Source organism: Myotis nattereri, assembly GCF_964212035.1.
Source record: "Myotis nattereri genome assembly, chromosome: 3".
Taxonomy (NCBI): domain Eukaryota; kingdom Metazoa; phylum Chordata; class Mammalia; order Chiroptera; family Vespertilionidae; genus Myotis; species Myotis nattereri.
In genome coordinates this window covers 118255449-118271566 of record NC_138077.1, presented here as the reverse complement: position 1 = coordinate 118271566, position 16118 = coordinate 118255449, and the positions used below count along the sequence as shown (strand labels likewise).

The 16118-nt window shown below is 42.4% G+C and overlaps 1 protein-coding gene across 3 annotated transcripts in view; it reads left to right on the top strand.

Moving 5' to 3' along the window:
• Positions 1 to 16118, top strand: part of ST6GAL2 (ST6 beta-galactoside alpha-2,6-sialyltransferase 2) — a gene marked incomplete at its 5' end in the record, with an annotated part of 333761 nt that overhangs the window by 82593 nt on the left and 235050 nt on the right. For 2 of the 3 annotated variants that reach the window (XM_081086200.1, XM_081086199.1), the window contains one exon: positions 6891 to 7369. The exons of the other annotated variant lie outside the window; for it this stretch is intronic. In XM_081086200.1, the coding sequence (XP_080942326.1) occupies positions 6891 to 7147 (257 nt within the window). In that variant the 3' untranslated portion in view covers positions 7148 to 7369. Of the gene's footprint in view, positions 1 to 6890; positions 7370 to 16118 lie in introns of those variants that run through there. 3 annotated transcript variants of the gene reach the window in all.

The following is a 16118-nucleotide window of genomic DNA, read 5'->3' as shown; positions in this document are numbered from 1 at the left end:
TCAGCCTGGCTTGTGGCTGAGCAGAGCTTCTCTCATGTGAGAGCACCCTGACCATCAGAGGGCAGCTCCTGCATTGAGCATCTGCCCCCTGGTGGTCAGTGTGTGTCAGAGTGACCAGTCATTCCAAGTCCTTCTGCTGTTAGGGTCAGTTTGCATATTACCCTGTTACTATATAGGATAGAGGCCTGCTGCATGGGTGGAGGCCGGCTGGTTTGCCCTGAAGGGTGTCCCGGATAAGGGTGGGGGTCCCTCTTGGGTGCCTGGTCAGCCTGGATAAGGGGATGATGGCTGTTTGCAGCTAGTCACACCCCCTTCAGGGTGGGGGTCCCCACTGGGGTGGCTGGCCAGTCTGGGTGAGGGGCTGAGGGCTGTTTTCAGGCTGGCGTGTGACTGAAGCTCCCAACCTCTCCTTTTTTCTTTATTCTGGGATTAATTTACCTTCTATAGCTCTCACTGGAGCTGAGAGCTGGCTCCAGCTCTGAGGCCGTGGCTGGCTGAAAGCAGGTATCTGGGTTTGTTTAGCTTCTATAATTGAAACTCTGTTGCCATCACTGGCGCTCTAAGCTCTGAGCCCGCTGGTGGCTGAAAGCAGGTACCTGGGGTTTGTTTAGCTTCTATAATTGCAACATTGTTGCATCCGGAGCTCAGAGCTGGGCTGCGGCAGGCGGGGAACCTTGGCTTCCTCCATTGCCGGTGCAATCAAGCCTCATGTTCACTTCAGCTGCGTGGCTGCCCGCCACCATCTTGATTGGCAGTTAATTTGCATATCTCACTGATTAGCCAATGGGAAGGGTAGCGAAGTTACAGTTAATTACCATGTTTCTGTATTATTAGATAGGATATAGATAGCAGATGCCTCTTCAATTATTTTTTATTATAAGAAGTTTAAATTTCCAAACCACCTTTTAATTACAAATATTTTCTGGAAATCTAACTCAGCCTTTCACCCTCATCACTCATTGAAAAATATAAGTGCTCTATTGGTCAGTCTCAGAAATTTCTAATTTACCTAACATAAAAATTGCATTCAGTAGTTAATGGAAGTGATATAAACCAGTATTTTTCTTATCACTGCCATTATGTTCTGTTTATACATAGTGTATTTTGCCACATGTTGAAAGAATATGTTCATCAAGGAGAAAAGTATATTATTTTTAATGATGTTGGATGTTATTTTAAATATTGCCAGGTGTAAAGCAAGAAAATTTTAGTGTAATTACAGTACAGTTAAAGGCTAAACAATTAACTATACTAGACTCTCAAAGCACATCAGGTACATCGATATCTTCAGCATAGAGTTTTAGAGAAGGAGCCTCATTCATTCCGAATTTGTGATAATCAGAGCATGAGTTGAAGTTTGTTTTTTATCCATACTCTGAGCAAATGCTTGTTATGCTGTTATGTAATGTGACATTTTTATTAAGACCAGTGTAAATGCTTTTTAATTGGCTTGATAATTATGTTGCATTATACAATATTTTAAAAATGCAATTTGGCACATGAATGCCTCTTGAGTCATAATTGCCTGGAAAAATTATGCTTTTTTTTTTCTTTAAATGAATCCCTAGTATGGACTCATTTGTAAAATCTGGCCAAAGAAACTTAACATTAATTGAATTATGTTTAATTATTTTAAAAAGTTGGCCGCATGCCCATCTGATTGGCTTGTTAAGGCACATGAAAAAGAGTTTTAAATATTAATCTGCCTACCAAAAACTATAGTTCCATATCAAAAGCAGTAAAATTTTGTTAGTGACAAAACAGCTTATTACTTAGTAATCTATAAATAAAATTATTTAACCTAAAACCTCCTAAAGCGATTATTTTTAAAAATTCTTTACTGAATAGCATAGTATTAGATGATTTGTATTCTTGCTTTTTGGATAATCCTGAACAATCATAAGAGAGGAAATGAAAGAAATAGTAGAAATATTTGTATCATTAGCAGATTTTAATTCCCTGTGTCAATACGGGATGGGGAAATGATTACGAAGTCACATGATACTTTGAATTTATATGTGTATAGTATCTGTGCATAGAAGGCCTGCCTGCTGCTCCATAAAGGCCTTGTACAAGGTTGGCATCTGGGGACTTGGATTTGGGGAGGGTTCCCTCTGTCATAACTGGTAAAATAAGAATGGTTCACTCTGTGCAAGCAGTGTGGCTCACCTGCTTTCCTCCTTCCAGTCTGGAGTTTTGGTTTGCGCTAGCTAGAGCCTGCCTATGTGGCTACCTCCCGGTGTTAACCTTGAGTACTGGTTCTCTAAGAAGCTTTCCTGGTTGGCAACATTTCACATGTGTTGCTGGGATAATGAGTAATCCTGTGTGACCACTCAGACAGTATTCTGGAAGCCTCCCCCTGGATCCCCTGGACTTCTCTCCCCCTGTGGCTTTTCTTTTGCTGATTTTGCCTTGTATCCTGGCTTATATAGTCCTCACAGCCAGTCATAAAGCCCAGGCGTTAGGTGGAGATTCCCGACCTGGAATCTTATTGGTGGTAGCTGTCATGTCTGGACAGTGGGGCTCAGCATCGCAGCACCTCAGCAGAGAGGCTGGTGTGGTGCCCAACACTTTCCTCAGCACAATGTTTAAGACACTTTCCTCAAGTCACTCTTAGAGTTTTAGGTTATGGGCTTAGCCCCTATTGTTAATTTAAAGGTTACTTCTTTACTTTAATTTGCTAATTTCTTTTTTCCTTAAATGTTTTCTAAATCCTCAATGGTTAGTATTGTGCCCCGTTTAATAAATGTTGAATTTAATTGAAGAGATCTCCCAATAGTACCTGGGCTCTGGTCTTTCTAGTCCTGTCCTAACCCTGCCCTCCTCGCCCACAGAATTTACTCCCCACACCCCCTGTACCCTGGTACACATACTCTGAACTTGCCAGAAGAAATGCCATCTTCAGGGTTTTGTGTATTACTAAGTCCTATTAACAACTCTTAGGAACACCAATGTGTAGATTTAGCCACATTTAATAATGATTTTCAATACTTATTATATGCCGAAGTCTGAATCTAAACTCAAATTTACATGTAATAACAGCCTTAATAAATTCAAATGTATTCACATGCTAAATGAATTGATCAGGAATCCTGAAAAATAATTTAAAATAAAAATATTCTCCACCTTTGGTACCATAAGTTTTGTCCATCTTTTACATGTACCCAATGAATATAATGTAATTTTCCTATTGAATGTGCTGCCATTCTAATTTCACTATCATTGGCTGCCATTTAAACAGCTGATTCTGCTACTACATAAATTTTAGGGTGCATGGCAAAACCTCATAGTCACAGGAAGCCACTCATACATATGGGTACAGCATGACACAGGGAACACTGTTGCTAAGTCTGTGCCAGGTAGGAATTATACAGATGCTTAGCTGAGAAGCCACACGTTCTGAACCTTCATTGATTGCCCTTCAGTTGGGACTGTCATGAACTAATTGGCAAGTTCTGTATTTCTGAAGCCCTAGAAGTTATTTTAAAATGTAAAATATTGCCCTAGTTTGTTTGGATCAGTGGATAGAGCATCGGCCTGCAGACTGAAGGGTCCCAGGTTCGATTCTGGTCAAGGGCACGTGCCCAGGTTGTGAACTCAATCCCCAGTGTAGGATGTGCAGGAGGCAGCTTATCAATGATTCTCTCTCATCACCGATGTTTCTATCTCTCTCTCCCTCTCCCTTCCACTCTGAGATCAATAAAAAAAAATTAAAATAAACAAAAAACATTTATGAAAATGCTAAAATGTACCTATTTACTTATAGTGACACCATAACATTTTGTCTAGTTTTATGACAAACTCTATCCTATAAAATAAAAGTGTAGTATGCAAATTGTCCCCTCCACTGGGAGTTGTCCGGGAGTTCGACCAGGGGGCCGGGCCAGCCAGGGGAAGTGAGGGAGGCCCCAGCTGGCAGCTAGCAGCCAATAGGGACCCTACCAGTTCACAAATTTTGTGCACTGGGCCTCTAGTATTGTATATTTAGTAAATATGTGATTTGAAATGTAGTTAACTCACAGCAAGATTAAAAATCTTTTCTGAAAAACTTTTAAAAAAAAAATCAGATTCAAGCACCTAGTAGCCCTTTGAAACCAAGAAAATAGACAGTAAGGATGTATAGGGAACCTACCCCAAGATCTCCTGGGTGTGTCCACTACCCAGCAGGTAGAATGTCTGGCTACTGTGAGATAGCTTGGGGAATCGCTGACAGCAGATTTTTTCAGAGAATGTATGTCTTAGACCAGCATGGGTGGTGGGCCAGCACTGGACCAGGAATGCTTGTGATTGGTCTACAACCAGATTACTGTGGAAATGGAAAGTATTTAAATATTTTTATAGAAATTTGACACCGAATATCATCCAAATATGTGTCTCTAATAATTCATTGTTACTGTATTTTACAAAAGTATTGCTCTGTGATCGACTGGGACTTTCTAAATGGGCTTTCACCACAGATAGTTTAGGAATGCTTGTTAAGAATTCCATTTTCTGAACCTCAACATAAGCCATTGGAACCCAAATCTCTGGGAATGGGGACAAGTCCAGGACTCTGCATTTTAACAAGCTGTCCAGACCATTCACTTCAGTCTGAAGTGTGAGAACTGCTTTAGGAAGAGGAACAACAAACGGACTGACACTTTAGAACCAGAATTGCAGAGAGCAGCTAGGATATAGATGCTTGCAGTCCCCATGGATGAGTAGCCATTGCCATTGCCACTCAGAACCGCCTGGGGAACAGACTCCCTCCAAGCATCTTCACTGCCACCTGCAGGCAAGTTGTAATACTGCACTCGTGGGCAGTGTGTAGGACTGACCACAGGCCGGAGCCAGGGCGGGGAGAGCAGCCAGTGCGGAGAGGGAAGCCAGTGCGGGGAGGCCATGTCCAAGAACTTGTTCCCTAGCTCTGATTAGGAAATGCCGAAGGTCTTCCCTCTCCACAGACACAGGTCCTGTGCCCTCATTGAGAGAAAGCGTACACATTACAGGGGTTCTTGTTTGTTACAGGTTGAAAGTAACTGGGAATAAAGGAGAATTTAATTTTCCCTGGGCACATGGCATTCTCATTTGCTGTGTCAGTTCTTTATAGATGATTTTGTGAGGAATAGAAAAATGTTCATAGAGCGGTAAGAGGCAAGACTTCATCGCCTGTGTGGTGTGCGGGCTCAGAATAGTGCCCACTCCCCTCCACGACTTCAGGAAGAAGAGGCTGTCCTAGCTGTGGTGGGTTCCTCTGGGCCCCACCTGAGTGCCTGTCACTTTCCGCCAGCCCTGGGAAGGGGCCACAGTGGGGCAGCAGGAAGAGAGGGAGGAAACCGCTAGGACTGAGAGGAACTGGGTGTTTTAACCTTGCCCTTGAGAACAACTACTTCATCAAATTTGAAGCAACTCACCTTCTCTTTGTTAGGAATGTCCTTTACTCTCAGCCACAACACAGGACTGTGGCTCTCAGCTCACATCTTCAGAGTCTTCCAAGCAGGTACCATTGTCCTTCGGCAGTAGCACCCCTTCTTCCATTTCCCTCTCACCCCTTATCTGCAGGCCGCCCTTTAGGATCAGGCCTCCCCTCCCTGGGCAAGCTTTCTGCATCTTCTGGGCAAAACCGGGCCCTTCTCTCTTCTCTTCTGGTGTCTCTTAGGCAGGACTTTCTCTGGTTGTGGGGAATTTCATGGTGCAAACAGGGCTGATTAATTAGAAATATGGTTATCCTCTGCAAACAAATATGGCCTCTAACTGTGTGACTTTGCTTTTTCCATGGCAGGGATATCTTTGTAATGAAAGGAGTGTGCACATTTTTTTAATGTTTAAAGGGTGTTAACGAGGTGGCTCTAGGAAAAGAAAGCCTGTTGGCCTAGACCACAAACTCTGTTTGCTTAGTGATATTTGGGGTTACAGCTCTCTATTTGAACAGTAAAACAAAGAAATTAAAGCAACTCCCGTACTGACAGTTTCAATGAAAAAAAATAATTTTAATATGAATTTTAAGCTCTCTGTTTACAACTCCATTTCTTCTCATTCAAACAGCTATTTTATATTAATTTATAATCAAGCAGTTATTTTATAATCAGTTTTTTGTAACATGTTTCTTTGAAACATAGCAGTTCTATTGCAAATTAGGTGGGACCTGAGGGTAGACTCTGATACCTGATAGTCTGACTTGCGGGATGCAGATCTGTCACTCACTAGATTGTGGTCTCTAAGTTTAGTAACTTTGTGTTTTAATTTCAGTCCCACAGTAATCAACTGAACAAGTATATATATGCTAGTATTACATCTTTTTTTTTTAATCCTCACCCAAGGATATGTATTTTTTAATTTTAGAGAGAGAGGGAGGGAGAGAGAGAGAGGAAAACATTGATGTGAGAGACAAGCATCAATCAGTTGCCTCCATACGTGCCCTGACTGGGAATCGAACTCACAACTTTTTGGTATAGTTGACTCTCTTTTTGGAGAGTCATCCAACCACTTGAGACACTGGCAAGGGCTGCTAGTATAATATCTTTATATATAAGTGATTATATATATTAATGATTTCAAAGAAAAAGGGAGAGGGAGAGAGAGATAGAAACATCAATGATGAAAGAGAATCATTGATCGGTTGCCTCCTACATGTCCCGCACTGAGAATCGAGTCCACAACCCGGGCATGTGCGCTGACCAGGAATCAAACTGTGATCTCCTGGTTCATAGGTCAATGTTCAACCACTGAGCCACACAAGCCAGGCTAGAATTATATCTTCATATGCCCCACACCCATGAACCAGTATACCCAATCACTGGAAGCGGGAAGCCTGCAGAGCAATGTTTTTTGGTCACCGTCATTCCCCACCACCCTGCCAACAGGAACTTCCCACATGGAGTTCATCGGGTTCCATTTTCTTTCCACCTTAGGAATCCTCCTCATGATGTCCTTGTGCAGTGAGGTGCACGTGTACGAATACCTCCCGTCCGTCAGGCAGACGGAGCTGTGCCACTACCACGAGCTGTACTACGACGCGGCCTGCACACTCGGGGCCTATCACCCCCTGCTCTACGAGAAGCTGCTGGTGCAGCGCCTGAACACTGGCGCCCAAGGGGATCTGCACCGCAAGGGCAAGGTGGTTCTGCCAGGGCTGCGGGCCGTGCACTGCCCCACCCCCAACTCTTGAAAAGGGACTCTGGGGAACCAATGTGCAATAAGTACTACTGTTGTGCTCTAAGTCACAAAAGAATACTTGAACATATATTTTAGGCAACGTAGTCTTGAATCTTTAAACTGCAATTTAGTGAGGGCCTCGAGAATTCTTCTCTTTTTAAGCCCTTGAGTATTTATTGCTGCTTTGAATATAGTAATGGAATTGAAAGGGGAAAAAAGACCAAGAAAGATGCACAAAAAAGAATAGCTGGAAGAAAAGAAAATGTATAACAAAACTGCTAAGCTTTTTCCACGCTGTGGGCACAGCTTGTCAGGGCTGGTGTCAGTGACAGGGCTGATGCCTGCAACACATCTAACACTAAAAAAAGGTTTATACCTGGGAGCACGAACATTGAGGCAAGTGTTTGCAGCATCGCGTGTCACTTGTGTGGACATTCATCAGAAAAGATTCTAGAGTTTATGACGAATATCTGACTTGCCACTCAACTGTGTTTATTTTAACATCAGGAATCTAGGATTCCTGTGAGGTGCCTGTGTTTCCAAACCATTGCATTCGCCATCTGTGCTTCCCGGGGCCACGAGTGATTTGCTCTGTGTCAAGACACATTTCTGAAACCATAGAGCATCTATGTCACGCAGGTCAAGAACAGTCCAGCCTAGAGTAGCACACAGAGGAGACATGTAGTTTTCCTCCAGGATTTTCTTATCAACTGGGAGCATCCCCCATAGGGAAGGAGCAGTACTGGTGAGTAGCACAGAGTAACAAGGCTGCAGGGTAGCCCTGCATGGGATGTTTCCCGGCCCCAGCACTCTGCCTTGGACCTTCTCACCGCCCAGCCCTCCCCATGGCCTTCCTAGTCATACACAGGACAGTGAGGACACACCTATGGGAGAGGGCGCCTTCTAACCCAGAAGGAGGGGTTTTGGAGCAGTAACCCCCTGCTACTGGGATGCACATCTTTGTCTTTTATGAGGATTTCTTGCAGGTTAGTATCAGCTGTTGGAAACCTGATACTAATTCTTCCTACAGATGGATGGATGGACGTTTAGGAATCCCGTCCTCATTTTCACAGATGTGTTTTATGTCAGCAACATAACAAAGCCATATAGTTAAATAAGATGGTGTGAAAGCGTGGCTCTTTAGCAACAAGGAAAACATGTATCTGCTTCAGGGGAAAGACGGTTGGAGGGGAAATGGTCACCCAATGCATTGGCTATATTCAGCTTTTGTTTTACTTAATCTAAACTTTGGTCACTCATACATTGAAAAAAAAGATTTTGGTATGAACATAGTTAAACAGAAACATTTGAAATACTTTAATTAAACATGGCATTATTTCAATATGCAACCAAAACATATTTCGCTGGTCTGTTTGGCACTTCTTTGCAATGACCGCAGCAGTTTAATTAAGTGCATTCCCCCTCGAGAGTGTGTGAATGGCAGGAGGTTTTATGGAAAGTTTTTTTGTTCCAGATTGCTTTTTCCTGAGCCCTCTCAGGACTGCTTTCTTGAGCAAGAGTGGTTTACAGAAACAGATGACTATTTGGCTCATCTCAGCAGAAATCCAAATGGATAGCAGACTCCTATAGACATCTTTACTGTAATAGTGAAGTAACTGCAAGTTTAATGTGGCAGTGTCCATGAAAGTCCCTGTGAGAGCTTCGTTTCTGTATCCATGAGAAGGGATGGGTAATTTTGTTCTGCACATTAGCTTATGTCTGAGTAGACCTGATCAAGCGCTTTCTTCCTTATTTCCTGAAAGAGCTCAGTTTTGTCCCATGTCTAGTGGGTCATAGGTTCAGTGATGCTGGATGCTGGTGAGGTAGCACTGGTGCAGCGAGCAGTCCTCTTACAGTCCTGATCCCAGCCCCCTGACTCTGCCCTCACAATCAGGGAATGGAGGTTCCCCAGTCGTCCTCATGAGCCCTTACCACATCCCGTCACCAGGACAACCCCCTTGGATGACTGGAGAGGTTGGTTAGAGGAAAATGTATTGGATCAATGTAAACACTCAAGTTCCAAAGCCCCAGAAAACACTTCAAAGATTTTTAAATTGCATTATGTTGTAACGCATATACTTTTAAAAAGTGCTTTCTATCTCACTGAAATGATAAGAAAGACTGAAGAATTAGAGGAAGTTTAATTAAAATCTTTGAATTTATTATGGTCTTGACTCTTGGGAATCACGATTTGTTAAACATTCCAAAAATGTGGTACACATATTAATATAGCATGGGCTGGGCATTCTTCAATTTAGAAGTTTAAATTGTTTAGCCTCTCAAAATATTAGGCAGCTGGAGTTAGCATGGTGACTGCTTTGAGGATTAGCCAAATGGGTCTTAAGTGCAGTATTTGGCCAGACATTGATTAAGTCCTTACAGGCTACACATGAACTGCAGTAAAGCACACAGGCCTTTTGTGGCGTAGTTGATAATAAACGGTGCCCCACTGCATTTTTTCCAGGTCCTGCCCCTTCTAAACCCTCCATCCTCCTCTGTGAAGGGACGTTGATCAAGTCCCCATAGTGCAACCTGAGGCCACTGGTCCTTGTTTCACTCTCAGGATGAACAAGGTCACATTGCTATTGATATTTCATGATCTTTTCACTTGATCTTTTTTTGGTTTTGTTGTTGTAATCACAAAGAAACAACTGTTGGCAAAGGATGACAACTCACCTTCATCTAGATTTTCCCTACCTCCTTTCACCAGTCCCTCCAGGTGTGAGGGTAAGGTGTAGCAGGTAGAACGTTCTGTCTCCATGGAAGGCAGTGCTGGCCCTGTGAGTCTGACCCTCCCCTCAGTCCGTTCAACGCTGCTTTTCTCAAGAAATAACCCTTTTCGGTGGCAGCACTTCCATCACAGAATTAACCAGGTCCCACTGGGCCACCTTACGTGGGATCAATCTCACATGTGCCATAGGATGTGACAGGAGGATTTTGTATGTAGGTGGGCTCAGCCTCATATGCATCATGGTATGTGACGGGAGGATTTTGGTGTAGGTGGGGTCAGCTTCACACACGTCACGGTATGTGATGTCTGCACAGATGACTGGATTCAGGTCTCCGGAGACACATGGCACAGTGCATGTTTGGGCTGGTGGCCAAAGTCACCTGGCTCATTTCTGCTTAGCTATGGAAAGAAACGGGCGAGGAAGTGGGAGGATTATGGAGAAATACATGACTGAATATATAGGCCAATAGCCTCTGCATATGCTCTACCGCACTATCTGTGTGACTTCTCACGTTCTGGTAGTTTAGAGCTCCACCCAGTGGTTGCACAGCTGGTAAAGGCAGCTGCATTTAGGAATGAATTGCTTGCATAAAATGTGCCTGAGTTCAAATTTGTTTTTATACTCTGGATATTTCCATTGTGAAAAATATTCTGCATGTTTTTTGTCACTGGGACTTTACACAATTGGGAAATGTAAGGTATTTCTGTTAATTCAAGGATAAAATGTAAGTGCTGGTTCTTGTTTATTGAATGAGTGAAGCCTTTTAGTAAGAACAAATAATCCAGCATATTCTTCTACAAGTTTGGGCCAGTGGAATTTAAAGAATTAGTTCTCACTCTTGTTATAAAAGTGTGCATATGAATATAGTTATACAATTGTATATACACATATCTACATACATGGTTGGAATTATATTGTCTTTTTTCATCAAACTTTATCTCTGAAACCTTTGTAATACATTCTATTTTAATTATGAAAACACTAGTTGTTGTTGTTGTTTTTTTATTTTGCTAATCCTCACCCAAGGATATTTTTCCATTGATTTTTTTTTTTTTAAGAGAGTGGAAGGGAGGGGGAAAGACAGAGAGAGAGAGAAACATCTATGTGAGAGAGACACATCAATTGGTTGCCTCCCACACATGCCCTGACCAGGGCCGGGGATTGAACCTGCAACCAAGGTGTTTGCCCTTGACTGGAATCAAACCCTTGACGCTTCAGTTTGTGGGCCAATGCTCTAACCACTGAGCAATGACTAGGGCACAAACACCAAGTTTTTAAGAGAAGGAAGCAAATGTTATTTGTCCTTCTGTTAAAAAAAATTAGTCTTCCACACACTCATACTTTACACATCCTGGCTACATTAAAAAGTATAGTGGACATATTTAAACATCACTGTGAAGGTAAACCCATGACCTGAAGACAGCCTAATGTCACTCTGAAGTTTGATAAGAAGTTGACAACTCATAGCTTTTACAAGATTCAGGGAAGAAACATTTATTGGTTCTACGGAAAAGAATCTTCTCATTAGGTAGGTTTCAAGCAAATTAACTGTACTGGTAGCATTAAGACATAACATTTATAATATCACACATTCTGTTTATCCTAGATAAACTTAGGAAACTTTTCTGGTGGAAACCAGTGAACTTTTTTAACAGTGTTGGGACTTTTTTTTGTATGACAATTTTTAAATGAAATGTGTGCTCTTCAAACTAAGGCTTGAGGTTTCCAGGGGTTACATTTTAAAGGTGTTTGTACACATTTTAAGGTTTTGATATTTTCTATTTTGGTTTTGTATATTTTTATGTACACACAATGTACAGACTTTTTCTTGTAAATAAAACATTTTTTCAATTGTCTAAGAATTTCTCTGTTTTCATTTGTAGAAGTTGCACATGCAGATGAGTGAGTGGCAAATAATGAGCCATCCTAGAAAAAAGGCAGGAAGCTGAAATCTGATTAGAAGTTGTGGAAGAAGCAACAACATCATGCCTCCAACTATGAGCATCACACTGGGCTTCCTCCAGGGCCTAATAGTGCAGGGGAGCAGTTGCAGCAAAGCCAAGCAGAAAAGGCAAGGACAGACTATCATATCCTGATGTTGACTTCACCCAGCATTGTGATTAATTTGTTGCCTTGGGGGACTTTCCCAGTTCCACAGGGCTTTACATCAAAATTTAAATAAGTTATTAGAGGGGAGCCTAATAGCGAATTCACCTCCATCCACTGCAATGTCAAATTAGCCTTGCTATTTTCATACTTGCCGTGCGAGAGGAAAGTCAGTTAATTAGGATCCTAAAAAGAAATTCCCGGGCATTTGTGCTTTTGGGTTAGAATATGAAGGAATCCTTGAAGGGGAGCATGGGTGTTTGATGTGAGGACTGATGCGAGCAGCTGGCAATTCAGAGAATCACAGAGGGCTACCCCACCTTCTCGTTATCGCCATCTTTCTTTCCCTAGAAGATGACTGCTTACTTTTACATAATTAAAACCCAGGCTTCATTGGGCTGGTTAGGGAAGGACCTGAGATGGAACTCTTAAAGGAAGCTGCTCCTCACTCGGAGAGCAGCCAGCAGCTGGGAGGCCTGCCCTGGGCCCTGGGCCCCTGGGACCTGGGCCCCTGGATTACACAGATGCACAGCCTCGGCATTCAAATGGAAGTACCTGAGGCAGCACTCAAAGACATGAAGGAGGAGCTAGGGGAAGGAGGTGGAGTGAAGAAAAGGATATGGAAAAGGAAGGCTGCAGTGAGAAAGAGTAAGAAATGAGTGCCATTTGCATGTCAAATTCATTAATTCAGAAACCAAACTGCCTCATACTAAAGTCCCATCTGTTGACCCAGCTCTATACACTGAAGTCTGTGCTCAATAAACCCTGGTACACAGACCTGGCAGGGACATCAGGTAGAAGATGCACCCTTCTTTTTGCGTCATTACCGAGAAAACTGCTGTAATTGAACTGTAATGTAAGTCTTACACCTGTGGACGGAAGGGGCCACATGCTGACCTGACAGGCTCAGGGGAGGCCTGCCTGGCAGTCTTGCAAATTCAGAGACCTAAAGTAACCACAGAGAATGGCCAGAAATTAAACTTTAACTGAAAGCAATTATGGTGGCCAGTACGTCCTAGGCTGGTATCTTCACTGACAAGGTCAACCTTTACCTTAACTGAGCCTATCTGTCTTTTTGCATCTATGATAACATACCCTTGAAGTGTCTGGGTAACTTGTAACTTCCCTTTTTCTGGAGCCCCTGGGGCACAACCAAATGTGCTGGGTGCCAGGACAGATACCACAAATTCCTTCATTATCATGTTAATGTTCCTGCACCCACCTAAGTATGTGTCCATCATTTTACTTTTTATCCAATTCCAGGGGTTCCCCCCACCCCCGCTTATTTTTATCCCAACTCCTTAATCTATCGCCAGTGAAATTCATGTAACCCACCTACGTCCCTCCTTTGACTGCAATGTATAAATACAGATGTAACCCGCCATTCTCCAGAGCATTATCTCAATCCGTTGAGGTTCTGCTTCCTGGCAAGTGTCGACAGTTTGGCTCAAATAAACTCACAAAAATTCTTTACAAGTTTCAATGTGTTTTTTTTTTACATTAACACACGACACTAACCCTCCGCTGGCTCCTCTTTGCCTGTTGCAGGGGCAGCAAATCATGGCCCGTAGCCTGTTTTGGTACAGAAAAGTGTTACTGGCAAACAGCCATACTCATTTGTTTCCATGTTGTCTATGACCACCACATAGAAGGCACAGTCCAGCTGTGGTGACAGAGGCCTTAGAGCCCCCCAAGCTTAAAATACGTATTACCTGGCCCTTCACAGGGAAGGTGTGCCAACGCCGAGTACCATTTAGGCAAGCCTTAAAGCAGTGTGCGTGTAGACCCCACAAAACCACTGTCCGGGTGGATAGTTATCTTAGCTCCAGGGAAGTTGGGTCAGAGAAGTTAAGTTAGTTAATTCATCAGCCTGCCTTTGGTCACACATCTAGGAAATGACAAGGCCAAGCTTGCAGTCCTCGACTGCCTTCAGCGCTCACTCTTGGGACCAGTAAACTAGGCTTTTGAAAACAGCCCCTCCCTGAGGTACTACTCCAATACTCAAAAATTCCATACTCCAGCTCAGCTTTGGAGGATAATCATACTTTTATAGTTTTAAGTTTTGAAATTTATGGAAATTAAAAGAGAACTCAGGCTTTTCAAGTTTTCTAAATTCCCAGAACATTGAAATGTATCTGAACTACATGTGTCAGTCAAGTACAATTTTTATCTTGTTACTGGAAGCCAGCCACTGTTTGCCACAGCAGGATGTAGAGTACTGCTGAGATGGCTTAGAGAAAGCAGGCAGGGCTCCTTGGATATTCATCAGCTCTCTCCCAGCTGCTGTCCTCACTAAACGGTATCATGCTGGAGGAAAAAAACAGTGCTGACGTTGAAAAATGCAACACAAGCTGAGAAACTGATCACAAAAGTCAAAGTAAGAGAAAAATCAATACCTTTTGAAAATACATCTTATCCTTGTCATTACTGACTTCTGATATTCACAAGATTGGATTTAGAATAGCAGCATGCCCTGTGGCTATTTTGAAAACAATGCTGACACAAGAGATTGGGGAGGATTCTCTGAACTGCTCTTATTCTCATTTAGGATAGCTGTTTGAGAGAGCCCAGGGGGCCCTGGACACTCTAGGAAGACCTGCAGAGGCCCTGGTGGCCCTGGGGTCCCAGCAGGGGAAGAGCCAGCAGCAGTTGCTGCTGCTGCCCCCTGTAGGGCTCAGAGAGTGAGTCTCAGAGCTGGTGTCTGGAGGACTCTCAAATGTACTACAGAGGGATGTGTAAGAAATGTGACTCCATTTTTTTCCATAATAAAACTTAATTTTTATCTCAAATTCTCTTTCCAACACAAGGTAAAAATCTATCCTAGTTCATTGAATCTAAGACATCAGGTATAAGATGCACCCTTCTTTTTGCATTAATACAGAGAAAACTGCTGTTAATTGAACTGTAATGTGAGTCTTACACCTCACTTAGGGGCACACTATCAAACACGCTGCCACGAGCTGTTACAGAATTTACCAGGTGACAGAAAATACTCAGGAGTACTGGAGTTACAGGAAAAAAACACTTATTTTCAGATGTTCCACATGTACTAGTACAGTGACTTTGGAGACTGTTTCTCTCCAAATCTTGAGCAAACCAATTTGGAGGAAGCTCTCCCTTTATACCCTTTTGGTTTCTTTTTCCCCCAAATATGGATGAGACTTCTGGACCTTTGGCGGGCTTTGCAAAAAGCCCCATGTGTTGGGATGGGGGGGGCGTGAGACCACATCTAAAGGCCTGGCCTGGAGCCAGTGCTGACAACCCCCTCTGGGGTTGTGTATTGTTCATGGTTTATGACCTCTGTAAAATGGGACTTCTTAGGTAAACAGGTCTTGCAAGATCAGATAATTAAGGAAGGGTCAGAGACTATAGGCTAACAGGAATGTGCATTAGGTTACTGGCACAGCTTCAGGTTGCTAGTCCCCCCAAAATGTCTCATTTTCCCAATGATAGCCACATGTGGGTATCGAACACTTGGAATGTGGCTCCTCAGAATTGAGATGTGAAGTGTAAAAGTATTCCCTGAATTTCTAGGAACTATTATGAAAAGATGAATGTAAAATATCTGCATAATTTTGTTATATTGATGACAAGTTGAAATGATATTTTAGATATATTGGTTTAAATAAAAATATATTATTAAAATTAATTTCACCTGTTCCTTTTTACATTTTTAACATGCTTACTAGAGGATTTAAAATGTTTTCTTTGCTCATATATTTCCAGTAAACAATAGTGACATAAAAATATAATGTTTCTTTTCAAAGCTTTTAGATTTATTTATTTATTTATTTTTTTAAAGATATTTTATTGATTTTTTACAGAGAGGAAGGGAGAGAGATAGAGAGTTAGAAACATCGATGAGAGAGAAACATCGATCAGCTGCCTCCTGCACATCTCCCACTGGGGATGTGCCCGCAACCCAGATACATGCCCCTGACCGGAATCGAACCTGGGACCTTTCAGTCCGCAGGCCAATGCTCTATCCACTGAGCCAAACCGGTTTCGGCAAAGCTTTTAGATTTATTTAGACACAAAATTTTATTACATGTCACCCTTGTATATAGGGTATTCTTAAAACACTCATATTCAGTGAATCTTCTGAATCACTTTTTTTGTGAGTCATTAATTTCTTTTTTTTTCCCA